This window comes from Cydia fagiglandana, chromosome 10 (genome assembly GCF_963556715.1).
Source record: "Cydia fagiglandana chromosome 10, ilCydFagi1.1, whole genome shotgun sequence".
Taxonomy (NCBI): Eukaryota; Metazoa; Arthropoda; class Insecta; order Lepidoptera; family Tortricidae; genus Cydia; species Cydia fagiglandana.
Window position 1 is genome coordinate 10255849 of NC_085941.1, and position 16138 is coordinate 10271986.

The 16138-nt window shown below is 35.3% G+C and overlaps 1 protein-coding gene across 1 annotated transcript in view; it reads right to left on the minus strand.

The window, feature by feature from the left end:
- Positions 1-4537: 4537 nt before the first annotated feature.
- LOC134668289 (uncharacterized) overlaps positions 4538-16138 on the minus strand; it is a 31167-nt gene continuing 19566 nt past the window's right edge. Inside the window, exon 2 of the mRNA XM_063525771.1 lies at positions 4538-5389. Within this exon, the coding sequence (XP_063381841.1) occupies positions 4764-5389 (626 nt within the window). The 3' untranslated portion in view covers positions 4538-4763. The remainder of the gene's footprint in view (positions 5390-16138) is intronic.

The window sequence follows — 16138 nt, forward strand, 5'->3', positions numbered from 1 at the left end:
GTAAGAGTAGTTTCTTAGTGGTTTACTTTATCTGGTGCCTACTGGTAGACATAAGCCTTAAAACTTTATTGGTTCTGACCGCTAAAGTGGCTTAATTTCTGTAAACTATTCATAGACATTGCTTAATTCTGAATATTCAGTGTGTAAATTATAAGGAATCAGATACTTAATTCGAAACCCTAGCTCATCGCATAGGTGCTTTTAACCGAAATACAAATTTATGTACTTATTTCGTAATTTTACATTATTTGCTGTGGGAAACCAGGGGGTTCCCGACCATTTGCCGGGCGCCTGTGGCCCCAAAGCCAACAGCGCAGAGGCCCTTTAAGAGGGACCTATTTTATCCAATGCTAGAATCAACGCTTTGTCGAATCTATTAGATATTTAGGTATACTTATCCTCCTTATGAACTAAGGATAATTGTTACTTGTTTATATTTCAATAATAGCAAGATTGTAAATTATTTTATATTCTGAAATATAATATTACTTAATTTGGGCCAGTGTACTTTTGTATACTATATCTCTGGCCTACTACCTACTATATAGGTTAGTCTAATAACATCCCGCCTCCTGGGAGGCAATATACAGAGTTCATGGATATATATTCACGATATCGCTAAGTGTGTGGATCTAGTTTTCCGACACTTGACTGCATGAAATTATTGTGTACATTTTTTACAGGTCTCGAGCAAGAAGGGTACCTATATATAGGTTGAGGTCCTTAACTTGTGGATTTGGTAATAGGAGCAAGACACAAACGGGGTGTAAATTAATTGATCCACCATGTTTCAAGAGATTCATGTGCATTGATGCCTTCAAGTTACACTGTACAGACAGACTATATAACTCTTTCGCAGAGTTTTGCCAACATATTATAATAAATGACTGCATTTGTTTGGGTGTACTTGTTCCACGACAAAAACATATTTATATATATTACAATGTATTTTTGAAAAGTACTCGCCTTTCAAAATAGCTTCGCCTTTTCGCAAGGCTTGCTGCTGTTTCACATTGTGCACAGCAAACAGTATCGCAATGCTATAATTTTGTATAAATTGAGAACTAGAGGGTCATGCCCTAGACGTGTCGCCCAGAAGTTATACTAGAATCGTTCGTGCAAACCATTAAGTCACTGTTTATTAAAAACCTTATGACTGGGTACCTTACATTCCACGGTGGGTACATTTGTTAAACGTATAGTATCAAACTATGACGAATAATGATAAGTGAATTAAGTGATAACAATATTTGGTCCGTGCATAGAAGCACGTGCCTTTGAGATTAGTGCATGGGTAGTTTAAAATAAACTTAATCTGTGCATAGGAGCACTTACGATCAAGGTGGTTCGAATCCTCAAGGTTCACAAGGCAGACATAAGGATGTAAAATAAATCATTCATAAACGCCCCGTTAGGTCAGTTTTGTATATTTTTATTTCCAACATGCTTGTGCAGGACAATTTTCCTATATACCATGCCAGTCAGGGATATAATAATTAAATAGGTACCTAACCTTGGTTATGTCGTGTACCTACATAGGTAGGTACTCGTAAAAATGTTTACTGAAAGACTAGTGCTCTCGAGGCAAATATAATTTATATTAATTTCTAGTCTGTCATAGCAGGCATAGACTTCAAATGTTTTTAGATATTCATAGGGCCGCTAAACGGAACCCTTTGTACACCTTGAGCAGGCTGTTTGTGCTCTTGTAATTTTATTTTCACACCATGAGTGATATTAAACATAGCTTATTTCAGAATTGAACCGTAAGCTATGTTGTGTCGTGAGCTTAAGTGAGCCTGATTTAATTAGAGTCCACAGATTATCTGGACCTTGGAGGATTGACCACACCTTATTCTAAATATCAATATTCTGTCTGGGCTTATGGTCGAATTTAGGTGAGTAAATCTCTTAGTATTATCTATGCCACTAACGTTATGAGGCTTAGCGTCTCTAGACCACAATTTTATATTAGGGTGCAAAGATTTTTTCATCTTTAAAATAAAAATGAGTCGAGATAGGCCTGGAATCTTAGGTTATTTCATATCTATTATATTATAATTTTAGAAATGTTAATTATTCCAATTTTGAGTTTAGCCAATAGGGTGTCCGGGACCCTTAAAATAGATTGGTAAACAATAATGAAACCTCGAATAACGAAGCCTATTTCGACTGATTTTTACCCAGAACATTATTTTGTTAGAACCCTTTTCACTTGTCCTTTGTCCAAAAGGAGGTATTTACATATTCATCTTTGTTATATTTTTATGATTGTGGCCTACTCGCTCGCCTGTGTTATGACCATATCATTTAATTTCTGACATGCCTTGCGCAGGCTTATATATAGGTTGTAATATCATCATCAGTAACTTGACATCAGTTTGTGAATGAATCAAAGATTCTTTGGCACACCTTACGCAGGTGGAAACATGGCAGCCTTGCGCAGGCTTAAATAGGTACACAACATATTGGTTTCATCACAAATAACTTGACGTTAGTTTGTGACTGAATAAAAGATTCTCTTAGGCACACCTTACGCAGGTGGAACCATAACAGACATAGCTTAAGAATATCATTCAAATGAAGTTTATGTTTATGGGTAATATTCCCTTAAGTAGTTGCGAGTTCTTCGCTTGACAAGGGGAAAGGATTTACTTTAATAGGCACTTTTAGAAAGTGTCATTCACGGTGACGAGATTTGCCATAACTAAACTTTAACTCTACAGTTAGCGAATATAATTTGAAATTATGAAGCAAACCATGCGTCTTCGTCAATGAATCAATCTAAACATTCCCATATCGTTAATGCCCTTTCAAGTCACAGGCTTCCGATTTTACTTAAAACGTTTACAAGTGTAGGTACTATTTATGTAGGTAGGTAGGTAGGCTTAAAGAACCGTCTTATATGTACCTATAGTTACATATAAGTATAATGAATAATCCAGTTATTCAAATCCAAAATAATACAAGCACATATAGTAACTACATGCAAGAGTTCTTTTAAGCTGTTAGTACCTGTTATTTATTTAAAGAGATACCTATCTACCTACATTTTAACCTTTTTTTTTTTTTCAATATCCTTAGATCTAGTTGGAGAGATATAAATTGATAGGGAGTGAAATACTTAAGGATTTCCATGTCATTCTTGCGCAGAGCCATGCTAATATCTCTCTTTATCTAGTCAGACTTAAGTTTACGTACTGCCGAAGTACTCACTTTCCACAAAAATAAATGCAATTCTTGCGATGTAGGTTTGTTCGTTACCTTGTGTCCCTCAGAGCGGAAATAGAAGCCCCGCGAAGCGGGGCTTCGTCGACTCCTAAGCGGGTACACATTATTTATCAGCAAGTTTATTACCAAAAAATTCATTTTGCAATATTATATTTATCCCGGAACGGGATAAACCGACAAGTTGCTGATAGATACTTGGACAGATAAACCCTACACGTCTATAAGCTTCTACCTTAATACGTAGGTTCTACGTAACACGTATTAACTATCCGATCCTTTCGTATTCGAAAACACAAATCACTTGAAAACTGAAGGGTATGCCTCCACACATCACCATTTAAGTGTTATACCTAATTTCAACAGTTATTATAGACACACAAAGATTTAAAGTAATAAGTAATAAGACTCAGAAGAGACTTAATGTAGGTATAATATTAATTAAATTTTAATGGTGACAAGTGCACGCTTTACCATCTCGATGTGTTTTCTACCATTATGTGTTTTAGTATTTTCATTAGCATAGCCACGGTGCGCGCAGGCAGCCTTTGAAAACTTACACATTACTATTCCGGATCGTTTTTATTTGCTAGATAGTTTAACGGACACTAAATTTAAATATTTATTTCGAACGGCAAAAGCCGTTAGAAACTGTTTTTCAATATAGTCAGCTAAACTGGGGTACAATTCAAAAACTCACCAGCAGTTTAGCTTCACGACCTTCCAGATGGAAAAACAGCAAGCCAATGTGTTGGAAATTTGTTTTTGCGACAACCGCCAAAAAGCAAACTGCTGTGTGGTGGGAGTGTGGGAGAGAGAGGGACGTATATGCTAGAAAAGGACAATACGACCGACAACAGGGTTGCCATTCTCAATATTATTATTAGGTTCCGAATAGCGGTACAGTTGTTTAATGGACTATATTGAGGTTTTTGGGAACATCAGAAAGTTGTCTGTCAAGTACGTCATGCAGAGGGGGAGGGAGGCTGTGAAAACTCTCACCATCGAAATCGGAAGAAAAGGAAAGAAAATCATCACTATCACTATTAATGCTTATATTACTTGAATGTGACATAGCCTTTGTGTATAAATATATAATAATAAATATAAAAATATATAAATTAAATACAGTAAAAAAAAAAGACAAACAAAAAATAAACTATAAACTATTAAATTGTTCAGTAAACTGACTACCCGCCAGCAGTATGAAATACGGAATATTTAAACATCTTAAACGACAATGAAGTAATTATAAATAAACAATAATTTTGACGTAACGTAAAACGAAACGCTTCTGTTAAACGGCAACATTGCATAAAACGTCAGCTGTCATCATGTCATGTAATTGTCAAAAAGTTACAACAAGTAGTGTTATCCGGCTAAACTAAGTATACAATAATGTCAGTACAGAAATAGCAAACTAAAAGAAGGTAGAAATACACAGCAAAACAACACAGTCAAGAAAAAGAGCATTAAAATGAACTAAAAAAATACTGACATAACAAGGGTTGCAAGAAAGAAACATGATACAGTAATTAGGCTCGAGGCTTTATAGCGGCTTGCCGTTTCGCTTTTCCGGCTCGTTGACTCGCAGTAGTCGCAGCAGCTTGACCTGGGGCACCTACATCACTTGCCTTGGGAGCCGGCTCCGCCGGTTCCGCCGACGCCGCGACCTGTACACGGTCGAAATCTGCACGACCAAACACGCAGCTGCGTTTACCATCTTTACCCAAAACGTAGATGCTGCCGTCTCGCGTAAAGCAGCTTCGGACTCCGAAACGCTCCCTAGCCGCCATAAAGAGTTCATGTCGAGGCGCTGTTAAGAACTCCGACATTACCACACCGGAGCCCTTCAATTTGGTTTTGCCAAACCAGATGTTGTTGCGATCGGACAAGTCGCGAAACTTGACCAATATGCATCTTATTTGGTTACTTCTAGGCCGACCCATGCGATGACTCCGAGCGATGTCCTCTATAGCCAGCTCACACTGCAGATGTTCCTTCAGCAACTCGACAACCCGTGCCGATGTATCCTCTCCACTAGCCTCAGCCACGCCATGGAAAAGGAGTATCTTTCGTCGTGACCGCATCTCCAGGGCGTCTACTTGCTGGGCCAGGAACTCCACTTGATGCTGCAGAGTAGTTGTAGTAGTATAGTAGTCTTTAGGTATTTAAATAAAAGTAAACAAAACATTAGGTACATGATCAAATAATGTAGGTTAAATTCAGATCGTTCAGTGACAGATCCAGGCGGTTTTGTATTTGGTTGGTTAACCAATAAATGTTATTTTAACTACTCGATAATGTACCTAAAGATACAGAGTATAGTTAGCCCTACTAGGTAGTAGGTACCTTATGGCTCTATATTAATAAGATTGAGTAACATTATTATATCAATACAATATTGCGGGATTTCTAATTAAAGTGCTTACAATAAGGTTAAATATAATGTCGTAGGACTTATAAATGCTACTTACATGTATATTTAATACCTATACATAACAAAGAATGTATTTGTTTTTAAATAAAATAGGGATTACTATAAAATCCTTAATCTTTAATAGTATGTAGTAGGTATAGGTAGGACCTGTATAGATAATATTTTCACAGATATTTTTCCTATTGCTAAAAAAGTTATCAGCAATTTAGAATCTGACCACTTAGGTCAATTAATGGTATTTGAGGCATTTAGGAAAAATACCATGAGAAAACAAATAACTTTTGTACCAGTAACCTCGGACCGCGTGGAAAGAATGAAGCTAAGTTTAGTTCAGGCGCTACCCTTTTTGTCTTCCGATATGAGTCCTAATAGTATGTATAATTCATTCTTTCACACTTTTATGAATCATTATAATGCGATATTCACCTCAAAATCGGTCGTAGTTAGTGGTGCATCAGTTTTTAGTGAGTGGGCTACTGCGGACTTACATCAAAGAAGACGTGAACTGTATGCCTTAAATGAGGAACGGCGGTTTAATCAGAGTGATGAATTTAAAGAACATGTGAAGGCGTATTCGAAGAAGTTTAAAGTAGATTGTCATATAGCTAAGCGAAATTATCTAAGTCAGAAAATAAAAAGTAGTTCAGACATTATTAAAGCAACCTGGAAAGTAATAAATGTGGAGACTGGTCGTTCGAAACACACAATTAAAGAACTTAAACTAAACATTGATAACAAAATTATAGATTCTAATTTAGAAGTAGCTACAGAATTTGAAAAATTTTTCACCGAGGTACCAGTATCTACAACTAAGGATTTAAATTCATCACCCTCATCTGCTGTTACATTATTAAAAGATAACGCTCCAGAGTGTTGTGGAGACCTTCATTTTGAACATGTTTGTACCTCAGATGTAATAAAGGCGTTTAAATCAATTAATGTCAAAAAAACTAGTGACCTCTGGGGAGTCTCTGTCCATGCTGTCAAATCCTTAGTAGAAATTGTAGCGCCTGACTTGGTAGTTATATTTAACAACAGTGTTGATTGCGGCGAGTTTCCTGATCTAATGAAACATAGTAAAGTAATTCCTTTATTTAAATCTGGTAGCAGCTCTGACCCCACTAACTTTAGACCGATATCTGTGCTACCAACATTTAGCAAGATTTTTGAAAAATTAGTTCTTTCTCAATTAGTACGACATTTTAACGTTAATAATTTGATGCATAAAGCAGTTTGGTTTTACACGGGGTCGCTCAACAACCGATGCTGGTGTTGAGCTAATTAAGCATATTTTCGATGCCTGGGAGGAGTCACGAGATGCTTTAGGTGTCTTCTGTGATTTATCTAAGGCCTTGGACTGTGTTTGTCATGAAACATTAATCAGGAAACTTCATTATTACGGAGTTAGAGGATCGGCACTGAATTTACTTAAGTCCTACTTAAATGGTAGAATACAAAGGGTCGATGTGAATGGACAGCGATCACCTGGGTAATTGGTCTCTATGGGTGTACCACAGGGGTCAATATTGGGGCCTTTCCTGTTCCTTATCTACATAAATGACTTGCCATTCCTTGTTAAGACCCACCATGATATAGTATTGTTTGCAGTCGACCTCACTTATTTTCAAAGTCAAACGACAGCAACAAGCTTACAATGATGTAAACAATGCTATTTCAAAAGTAGTAAATTGGTTCAATGTTAATAATTTAATGTTAAATGAGAAAAAAACTAAATGTATTAAGTTTGTCACTAGTAGTAACGTAAGGCATGTGCAAGCAAGTGTCATTGTGAAGGATGAGGAATTGGAATTAGTTGATAGTACAGTTTTTCTTGGTATAACTTTAGATTCTAAACTCCAGTGGGGTCCCCATATTGCTACTCTTTCGAATAGACTGAGCTCTGCAGCTTTTGCAGTGAGCAAAATCCGTCAGTTAACTGATGTGAAAACAGCTCGATTAGTATATTTTAGTTACTTCCATAGCATTATGGCATATGGTATTTTACTGTGGGGCGGTGCTTCAGAGATAAATACCATTTTTGTTCTGCAGAAGAGGGCTATTCGAGCAATATACAAAATGAACCATAGAGACTCACTTAGAGATAAATTTAAGGAAATTGACATAATGACAGTGCACTGTCAATGCACTGGTACTGGTTATGAGAATATTCTGTATGTACATAAAAATATTGTAAATTTTAGGAAAAATTGTGAAATCCATAATATTAATACTAGAAATAAACATAAGTACGCAGTGCCCTTCACTCAGCTCCATAAAATTAAAAAATCATTCATGGGTAATTGTGTAAGATTTTATAATAAACTTCCAAACCATATTACTGAATTATCTATTAATAAATTTAAGAATTATGTAAAGCGTAAACTTATTTCCAAAGCTTATTATACCACACAGGACTACATGAATGATAATACAAAGTGGGATTAATTGTTATTCGAAATGATTATTTATTTATTAGGTATATTTGATTATTGATGAGGAAATGGATATTCCGATGTAATATTATCTACTTGTTTGTTACTTATGCTTTTTTTTGACATTTAGATTTTATTCTAGAAATTCTAGACTAGTATTTTTTTATACAATTTTTTTTAAAATGTTTGACGATCCTTTTGTGAAATTCTTAGTGTTAAATTTGACATGTATAATAATCCAATTTTATTATGGAATAATATTAACCTCAATAAATTGCTCTGATAATTAGATTAAGATTAATTACGATTCATAAGAGCTTGTTGCTAGGCCTACATGAATAAAGTATATTTTGATTTGATTTGATTTATATATATCCCGTATTACATATTGTTATAAGTTTTTTCACAAGGTTAATCTTATTGCAACTCTATGGGGTATTTGGCTGTATTTATGTTATAATAAATTATAATATATTTAAATAAATAATTTTACAAAACGCAAGAAATAAAAAACCACAGGTTTAATAGAGAAACGTAGACATCAGCTAATTTTAAACACAATTTCTATTTTTAAACCCGTATAAAACTATAAAAAGTAGGTAATTTGACTGTGACGTCACATGCTAGTGTTTCATATAAATTCCATAGTAGCAAAATCGTTTTGACAGTTCAAAAAAAGATACTGATTTGATTAGTAGTCAAATACGATAGCAAGGCATCTAACGCGACAACTAAAGCAAGAAACTCCTCAATACTAGAAAAAAATAGATCTATAAAAACCTCGTTTTTGAAGTTATTAAGTTAACCATATACTTTCATCAGTCGATCACGGGGCTAATCGGCCCATTACCGGCCCCGCCCGGTCGAAGGTGCCTCCGAAATTACAATTTTCGTTGCATTCTTTTTATATTGGTGCAATTCGAACGTGTGATGTCCTAATGCGGTCTTTTTTTAATTCTCTGAATTTTAAGTCATGTTTAGTTATAAATCATATAAGCTTTGTGTATAAGTGACAATACTGAGCCTAATAGTGAGGCAAAAAATTTTGGAGTTTGGGCTTACACGTATATACATATATATGTAATGTAGGTAGATAAAAAATACTGATGAGACTGTTTTAGTTTTCAATTTTTAAAAGCCTAACTTCAAGTGAACTTCTTACGGCTAAAACCCTAACCCTAATTTATGTCTCTTTTTTAAATAAATAGGTAACTTAATGCCTAAAGCAATTCAAAATACAACAGCCGAAAAAAACATAGAAACATTAAATAAACTAAATAATTAAGTATAAGTAGGTATTTACCAACTGTATTACATTCCCTTATAAGTATGTGTTATTTGATAAATTGACATCGATACAAATGATACAATACAAATCGTATTGGAATTGAAACCCGCCGGCGTCGGCGATATTTCAACGCTACCGCTACTATAGGAGGGAGAACGGAGTAATATGTAATGCAGGATCCTCTAAATTGCGTTTTTTTGTATGGACTCTCGCGGTGGTATCATTCCTGAGTAACACACGTATCACCTAAAGTGCAGAAGCGTGAAACACGCGAACTAGTGTAAACTGTGACCTAAAGGATCGTAACAACTGATTGTAATCAAAGATCATTCTTATTCTGGTTAGCCAGAGACGATATGGTCCATAACCCTGGGCCCCGCCGCGGGGCCCGGGTTCAGTTCCAACCCTTAGCAACTAATTTGGGACAAAGGCGCCGCCGTCCATTAATTGACTATTAAACACGCATCGGCACAAAAAGGCTAAAAGGTTAAAAACAATGAATTTCACCAAAGTTGATAACTCAATTTGGTGGCGGTGGTGAGGAACAGGGAATGCTATGGAGTCGGCGTTAAAATTGTTACTAAAATAACTTTATAATGTAGATTTTATATAGCCCGAGATTCGAAGACCCCCTCTACCTAGGTCATCCACTATGTAATGAAATATCAATTAAGTATTAAATGATCGACACGAATTTTTTGGTTAGGTATATCATTTTCTACTACCTATATACTTAGGTAAAAACACAACTAAAGTAATGGTTAGGGAGGCGAATAGGGGAATTTTCGGCAATACTCGAGCGTGGCAGTTTAAGATATGAGAGATACCTTAGACCTAATAGAACAACCTTGTAAAGTATTTAGCTCTATATGTAGTGACGCGCGCCTAGGATAGACGATCAGATTAGTAAAAAAAAATGGATAGTCTGAAATACTCGAGCGCGTCAGATTAAGATATTGGGGGTTGATTTTAGTGTTTAAAGACTAAATTTAACTAATCTGACGATAAGTCCTTGACGCCGCCGAGTTATAGGGTCGCGAACTTGTAAAAAAAAAACGTTAATCCGGCATTCTCGAGCGCGATTTTTATTTTTTTTATTTTGAAGAATATAATCTAAAACTTACTAAAAATACAAAATCTGCCGGTTTCCGCATGACCGGAAGTGTGGAGGAGCCATTTCGTCTTCCTAAGAACGCGTTGCGGCATATAAGTCGCGAACGATACATTTTACAAAAAAAAAGTTTAAATAAACAAAAAAGGTAATTTTATTTTACACAAAAAAGGTCTCTTTACATAAGAAAGGAAAAAAAAGAAACCAAACCAAACCAAAAAACCTTTTTCGGTCAGATTAAGAGAACCCACCAACATTTTTGTCAGATTAAAAAAATATGCTTTCAGGATACCGAGATAAACCTCTTCTATGAAAATCTGACGCGCTCGAGTATTTCAAAAAAACTTTATTTTTTTTCATTTTCAAAAATTCATCGTAACTTATCGTCACGCCGAAATCGTCAGTTTTTTTAAAGGAAGCTTCCTTGGGGCCTACTTAACACCCCTTCCGAAAATCTGACGCGCTCGAGTAAATTTTTTTTTTTTGCATTTTTGACTACTTTATATGCCTACCCCCACCACGCAAACCGGCAGATTAGTATACCGTTGTTATCAGAGGCACTCGGGGCATACGTAGTATGAATATCTGACGCGCTCGAGAATGCCCAAGTAACTGTTTTTTTTAACATTTTTGAAAAACCGTACACGCCAAACCCACCGCTAAAATGGTTTTTGCCATACGAGCTTTTCTTTTCGAAATTATTTTATCTTTCGATTTTGATAGGTCTCGACGGCGCCGTTGAATTACGCCATTTAGCTACCTCGCCTCCCTAACTATAAATAATGCATCCCTAAAACGACCGTGAAGCGATATCCATCCATAAATCGGATAACATAATGACAAGGTATTTTATTGCAAGTACTCAATTCGTATAGTTAAAAATAAGATTAATAATGACGAAGTTCAAACATTATATTTGCATGTCGGGTAAAATAAAATGCACCATTGATTAATTACAAACAAACAATCACACATTTTCAATTCACAATCACGCAATTGGATGACATTAGAAATAACCTTAGCAAGCAAAAGCAGCAACACATACTACCTAGATACCTAATTGCACAATGCAAAGAGCGACAATGATGCAATAATACCACACTTCAGAACTATTATAACGCCATTATACTTATAGTAAAGTAAAAGCAATCTTAGTACATGTGTGTGTAGTGTATTTCTAAGAATACCCAGTTAACAATAAATACGATTAAATTATATTTAAAATTGTTAGAATAAAACTAATAATGGAATAAGATAGTGATAACGCCTTTGAGATGATGTAATTTTTGTAATTATGTAGGTACTGACCGGGTGAGCTTAGGAATTGCTTGGCAAGTGTCATTTGATCACATGTAATTGCACCGTAGAAAGAGGCTACTCGCTCAATAATGCATTATGTATGTTTAGAAAATTATAAACATGTAGGTTTAATTCTTATTTCAGCGATCATTTCATCTATCCGCCTCTCTCTAAAGTATTAACTGCGTTTTTAAGTTAAATTTATTTCAACGAAATATCTAAAACATAATTGTTTTATTCAGCATCTAGAGGCATTAAGGATCTACCGGATTAGAAAATCCTTATGCATTTTATTTTTCTAATAACATAAATATTTACAATCGACTCCATGCCTATCCCAGAACTACTCTCGATCATTTTTGGCGGCACCGTTTGTGAAAAGACGTAAGCGGAATAATAATAATGTAGCATCAATAACGCGGACCGCCGCGATCGGCTGATAACCGGAGCCCTTAATACCTTTTAATATCCCAATTACTTCCTCATTACCTTAATTAAATTGTTTATTGAAAAGTTCGATAGTGAGCCATATGAGTGGAGAGTTAAAAAACTGGTACACTTTTTTATAGGTACTACGTATTTTGTTTTTGCTAAGCTATTTAATAGGTGCTTTGGATCGATTGCGTTTTAGTTACAATGGTTTGGTTTAAAATCTCCGTAACTCGTACAGATACCTGTGTGGAGGATACCTACCTGTGTGGAGGAGAACTAGGGTATCGATACATGTACATGTGTGTATGTATGTGGGTATGTCTATACTGATGTGACTGTATGTGGGTATGTAGCTTGATGGATTATAATTTCATATTCTAAGTTCTAAGGGATAACATAGGATTTCTTCAATTTCGCCAAAAGTTCAGTGCCACTTGCACTCAACTATGGCTGGCAAGATGCTTCATGTCAAAGATATCAGTCATCGACTGCGAATGATCATTTATCTCATCTCTCTTAACTCACAAACTGCTGCTCCTCGATAGCTTCAAGGCTTCAAATTTAACACTGAATTCATCATCTTCCTCGGTATATTCATATCCCGGCTTTTTGCCATGGCTTAAGGGATCCTGGAAAACAAGGTTTTATTGGGTTTGGTCCCGTTTCCTCTCGATGTTTTCCTTCACCGAAAAGGGACTGGTAAATATAGAATCATAAAAACTCATTGGTGAACTGTTTGACGGCGCGATTCGGGAAATGTTTTAGAGATTCACTAGATATTAAATAGTAAAGATATCTAACTTTCCACGGCAAAAGGTACCTTATGGCGGTTGGCGCTTACGCTATTATTAAGGCCGCTCTAATATTCAGCCGGGGCAATGGTACCTTTTGCCGTGGAACGTCACATATCTATACTATTTCATATCTAGTGAATCTCTAATACCTACCAAACGTGACTATTACCTACCTGTATTTTACCAAATATTTACATATATGGTGAGAAATTTACTACAATCAAAAGCACAATATGGCGGCGATGGGCAGCATGCGTTCTTATCACTAAAGAGGCAATCTTCCAGACAAACCAGGTAGCGATGGTGTGCCACAATAATATTGTTCCTTATTTTCTAACAACCGTGTCCAATCAACAATGTCTAATGACGAGCCATAAATCTCTTACTTAAGGGCTAATAGCTGAGAGCGGTGCTTAAAAGGGGTGGCTATAATTGGGTAGTTTTAAGGGTGCATAGTCACCTTTACTTAAGGGGTAGCAGGAGTTTTTCGTAAAAATAATCTTCCGTGTCGAATAAAAATAATTGCGCCGCTCAGAGGCCTGAAAAGGCCTTTCGATCCGATCGAAATTTGAATAATTTTCTAGGCGAAAAAACTTGTATTGATAGGTTCGAGTATATGTATGTCTAGAAGTTACTTATTCTTTTAAGTAAGAGTCACAAAATTAACAGTACAATTATTTATTAGTAAATATATTTTAAACTAGACAGTTTCGTGTACGTTTTACCGATGTAAGGAATGTACAAAGTTTCATTTTACAGAACTTTTATTTCATGGAAACTTTAACTACAAAATAAGTTGCTGTTGTGCAATAATATATGCTGAATGCGCATGACGCAATAACATTTCAGGAACATTTTTTTTACGTAACGAATCTAATGTTAATTAGCTATGTAGTAACCACATACATACATACGTATAATACATACATATAATATTTAAGTAACTATTTAAGCGTATTATGATTGTTTTAATTTTTGGATATTTTTCAATGAAATAAATTTTATCTTTATCTTATCTTATCTTATCTTATACATATATATTATAGATTTTATAGTATTTTTCAAGAATAGGTATTATTGTACAAGACTGCACAACTTTTTATAGAATTTTACCTTTTGACGTAATCTATGACACGGAACATTATGTTAAGTATGTCAATGGTTTTATTGAGTAGGTATGTATATACGCTTCCCCTTAAGCCCATTTTAATTGCTTGGTGGTAGTCGCAGCAGGGTCCAGTGATTTATCAGTAACAGACCTCCGTCCGGCCAACTGACTAAACTGATCTGCTTAATGAATGTTTGATAGAAGATAATCAACAAAAATGGTCATTAGATCCAACAACTTGTTGTGACTTTAACCCGATCTCAATTGTTTTCCATAAAGTTTTAAGTCATAATGTATTGTTTGTCCGCATTTTCGTTAGTCATTATTTGCGTTTGTTTTCAGAAACGCGTAACTGTTCAAGATGCGCCATAAAACAAACCTTACCTAACCTAACCTATCTATAAGATAACCTTATGAAAATCTTGAAAAGTTAACGGTATCAGAATTAGGACTAATGATAATATGACAAACGATGCATTATGACTTCAAACTTTATGTCAAACAAAGGGATCCCGAATAGAACCGATTGTTTTGTTTTTTATGTAATAGTCAGCAAACGAGCAGACGAGCCGCCTGATAGGAAGCGGTCATCGTCGCCCATGGACATAAGCAACACCACAGGAGTCACTTAAGCGTTGCCGGCCCTTGAGAAACCTAAATAATAATGTAGAAGCACAATTATGACATTATTAGTTTCTATCCACGCCTAGTTTTAATAGCTTAAACGAGGTTGTTTACCTATAAAAATACGCCCATTTACACATAGCAGTGTTTACGTCAAGTTTTTAATTGCCGTTATCTCTGGTTACCATTGCGCGAGTTCAAAGATAAATGACGACCTGTTAGTAAACAAAATGGGGTTAAAAGTTATTGCCTGTAAACAATTGAATTAATCAAAAAAGTGTACATACAAAAATGATAGATAGATAGATAGATAAAACGTTTATTTGGATGCTGCAAAAACACACAATTTACAAATAGGTACATTACAAACAGAAGAAATGCTGAGCAATTGTCTTATTTCATTTTAGGAGAGGACAAAATATTTTTATTTTACTAAGTTAATCAGTCATAGCTTTTTTGCAATTAAACATTTAAGTCTGTTTCTCCTGTTCCTGATGTTTCCTGTTAATCACAGAAATGGTGTGGTATCGAATAAGAAGAAGACTAAATTGTTGTATACATAATTGATTTTTGAATGTTACCTCAAGAGGAATAATATAATTCAATAAAATTATCAAGATTCAATAGGTACTTAACCTGTTTGTAAATAATAGATCGGATGCCAGGAAATATCGTTAAGCAAGTATTAACATGACCAAGTTAATTGGCTGATCGTGATGACTGCATCTGTCAGTCAACATACTTAAATTGCAGTAAGAACAAGTGTTATCTATACCTAGGCAATGGAAATTAATTTCAAGGAAGAACTAATCTTACGTGTTAAGTAGTTTCTTAGAGTAATCTCTTGATATTATTTTCCCTAAGGTTTATTGATTATAATTAGGTATGTCATGTTGCGTTATGAAATGATATTTACCTTTGTATCTGTTCTTTCCCATATTTGTTAGCAATACAAATTGTTAGTTAACTGAGTCGCTTTCAGTTGAGATTCTTGACAAACAAATCTTGACCAGTTGGTATGGGCCACTGGGATCAAACAAATCGACTTAAATAGTCCCGCAGTAGGCTCAATATTAAGGCTTGTGTAGTTGGCACTAGACTACGACATACATAGTTAACATAGAAGGTAAATATATGTAGAATAGAATAGCATAGAATAGAATTTGTCCAGACCATTAGATACCAGAATTTGACCCAGGACCACAGAATAAATAATAGTACTACCGTACAGAAAGGAAACTTCCTACAAAACCGACGAAGTTTGACAGCGGTTCAGGGTCGAATGGCACTATTCCTTTCGTCTCTTTAGGGTTTTCAAAATTCAAGCCATTACTTTATCTGTGGTTGTGCACGCAAAGGGACGTCAAGTTGTGTCAAACCTA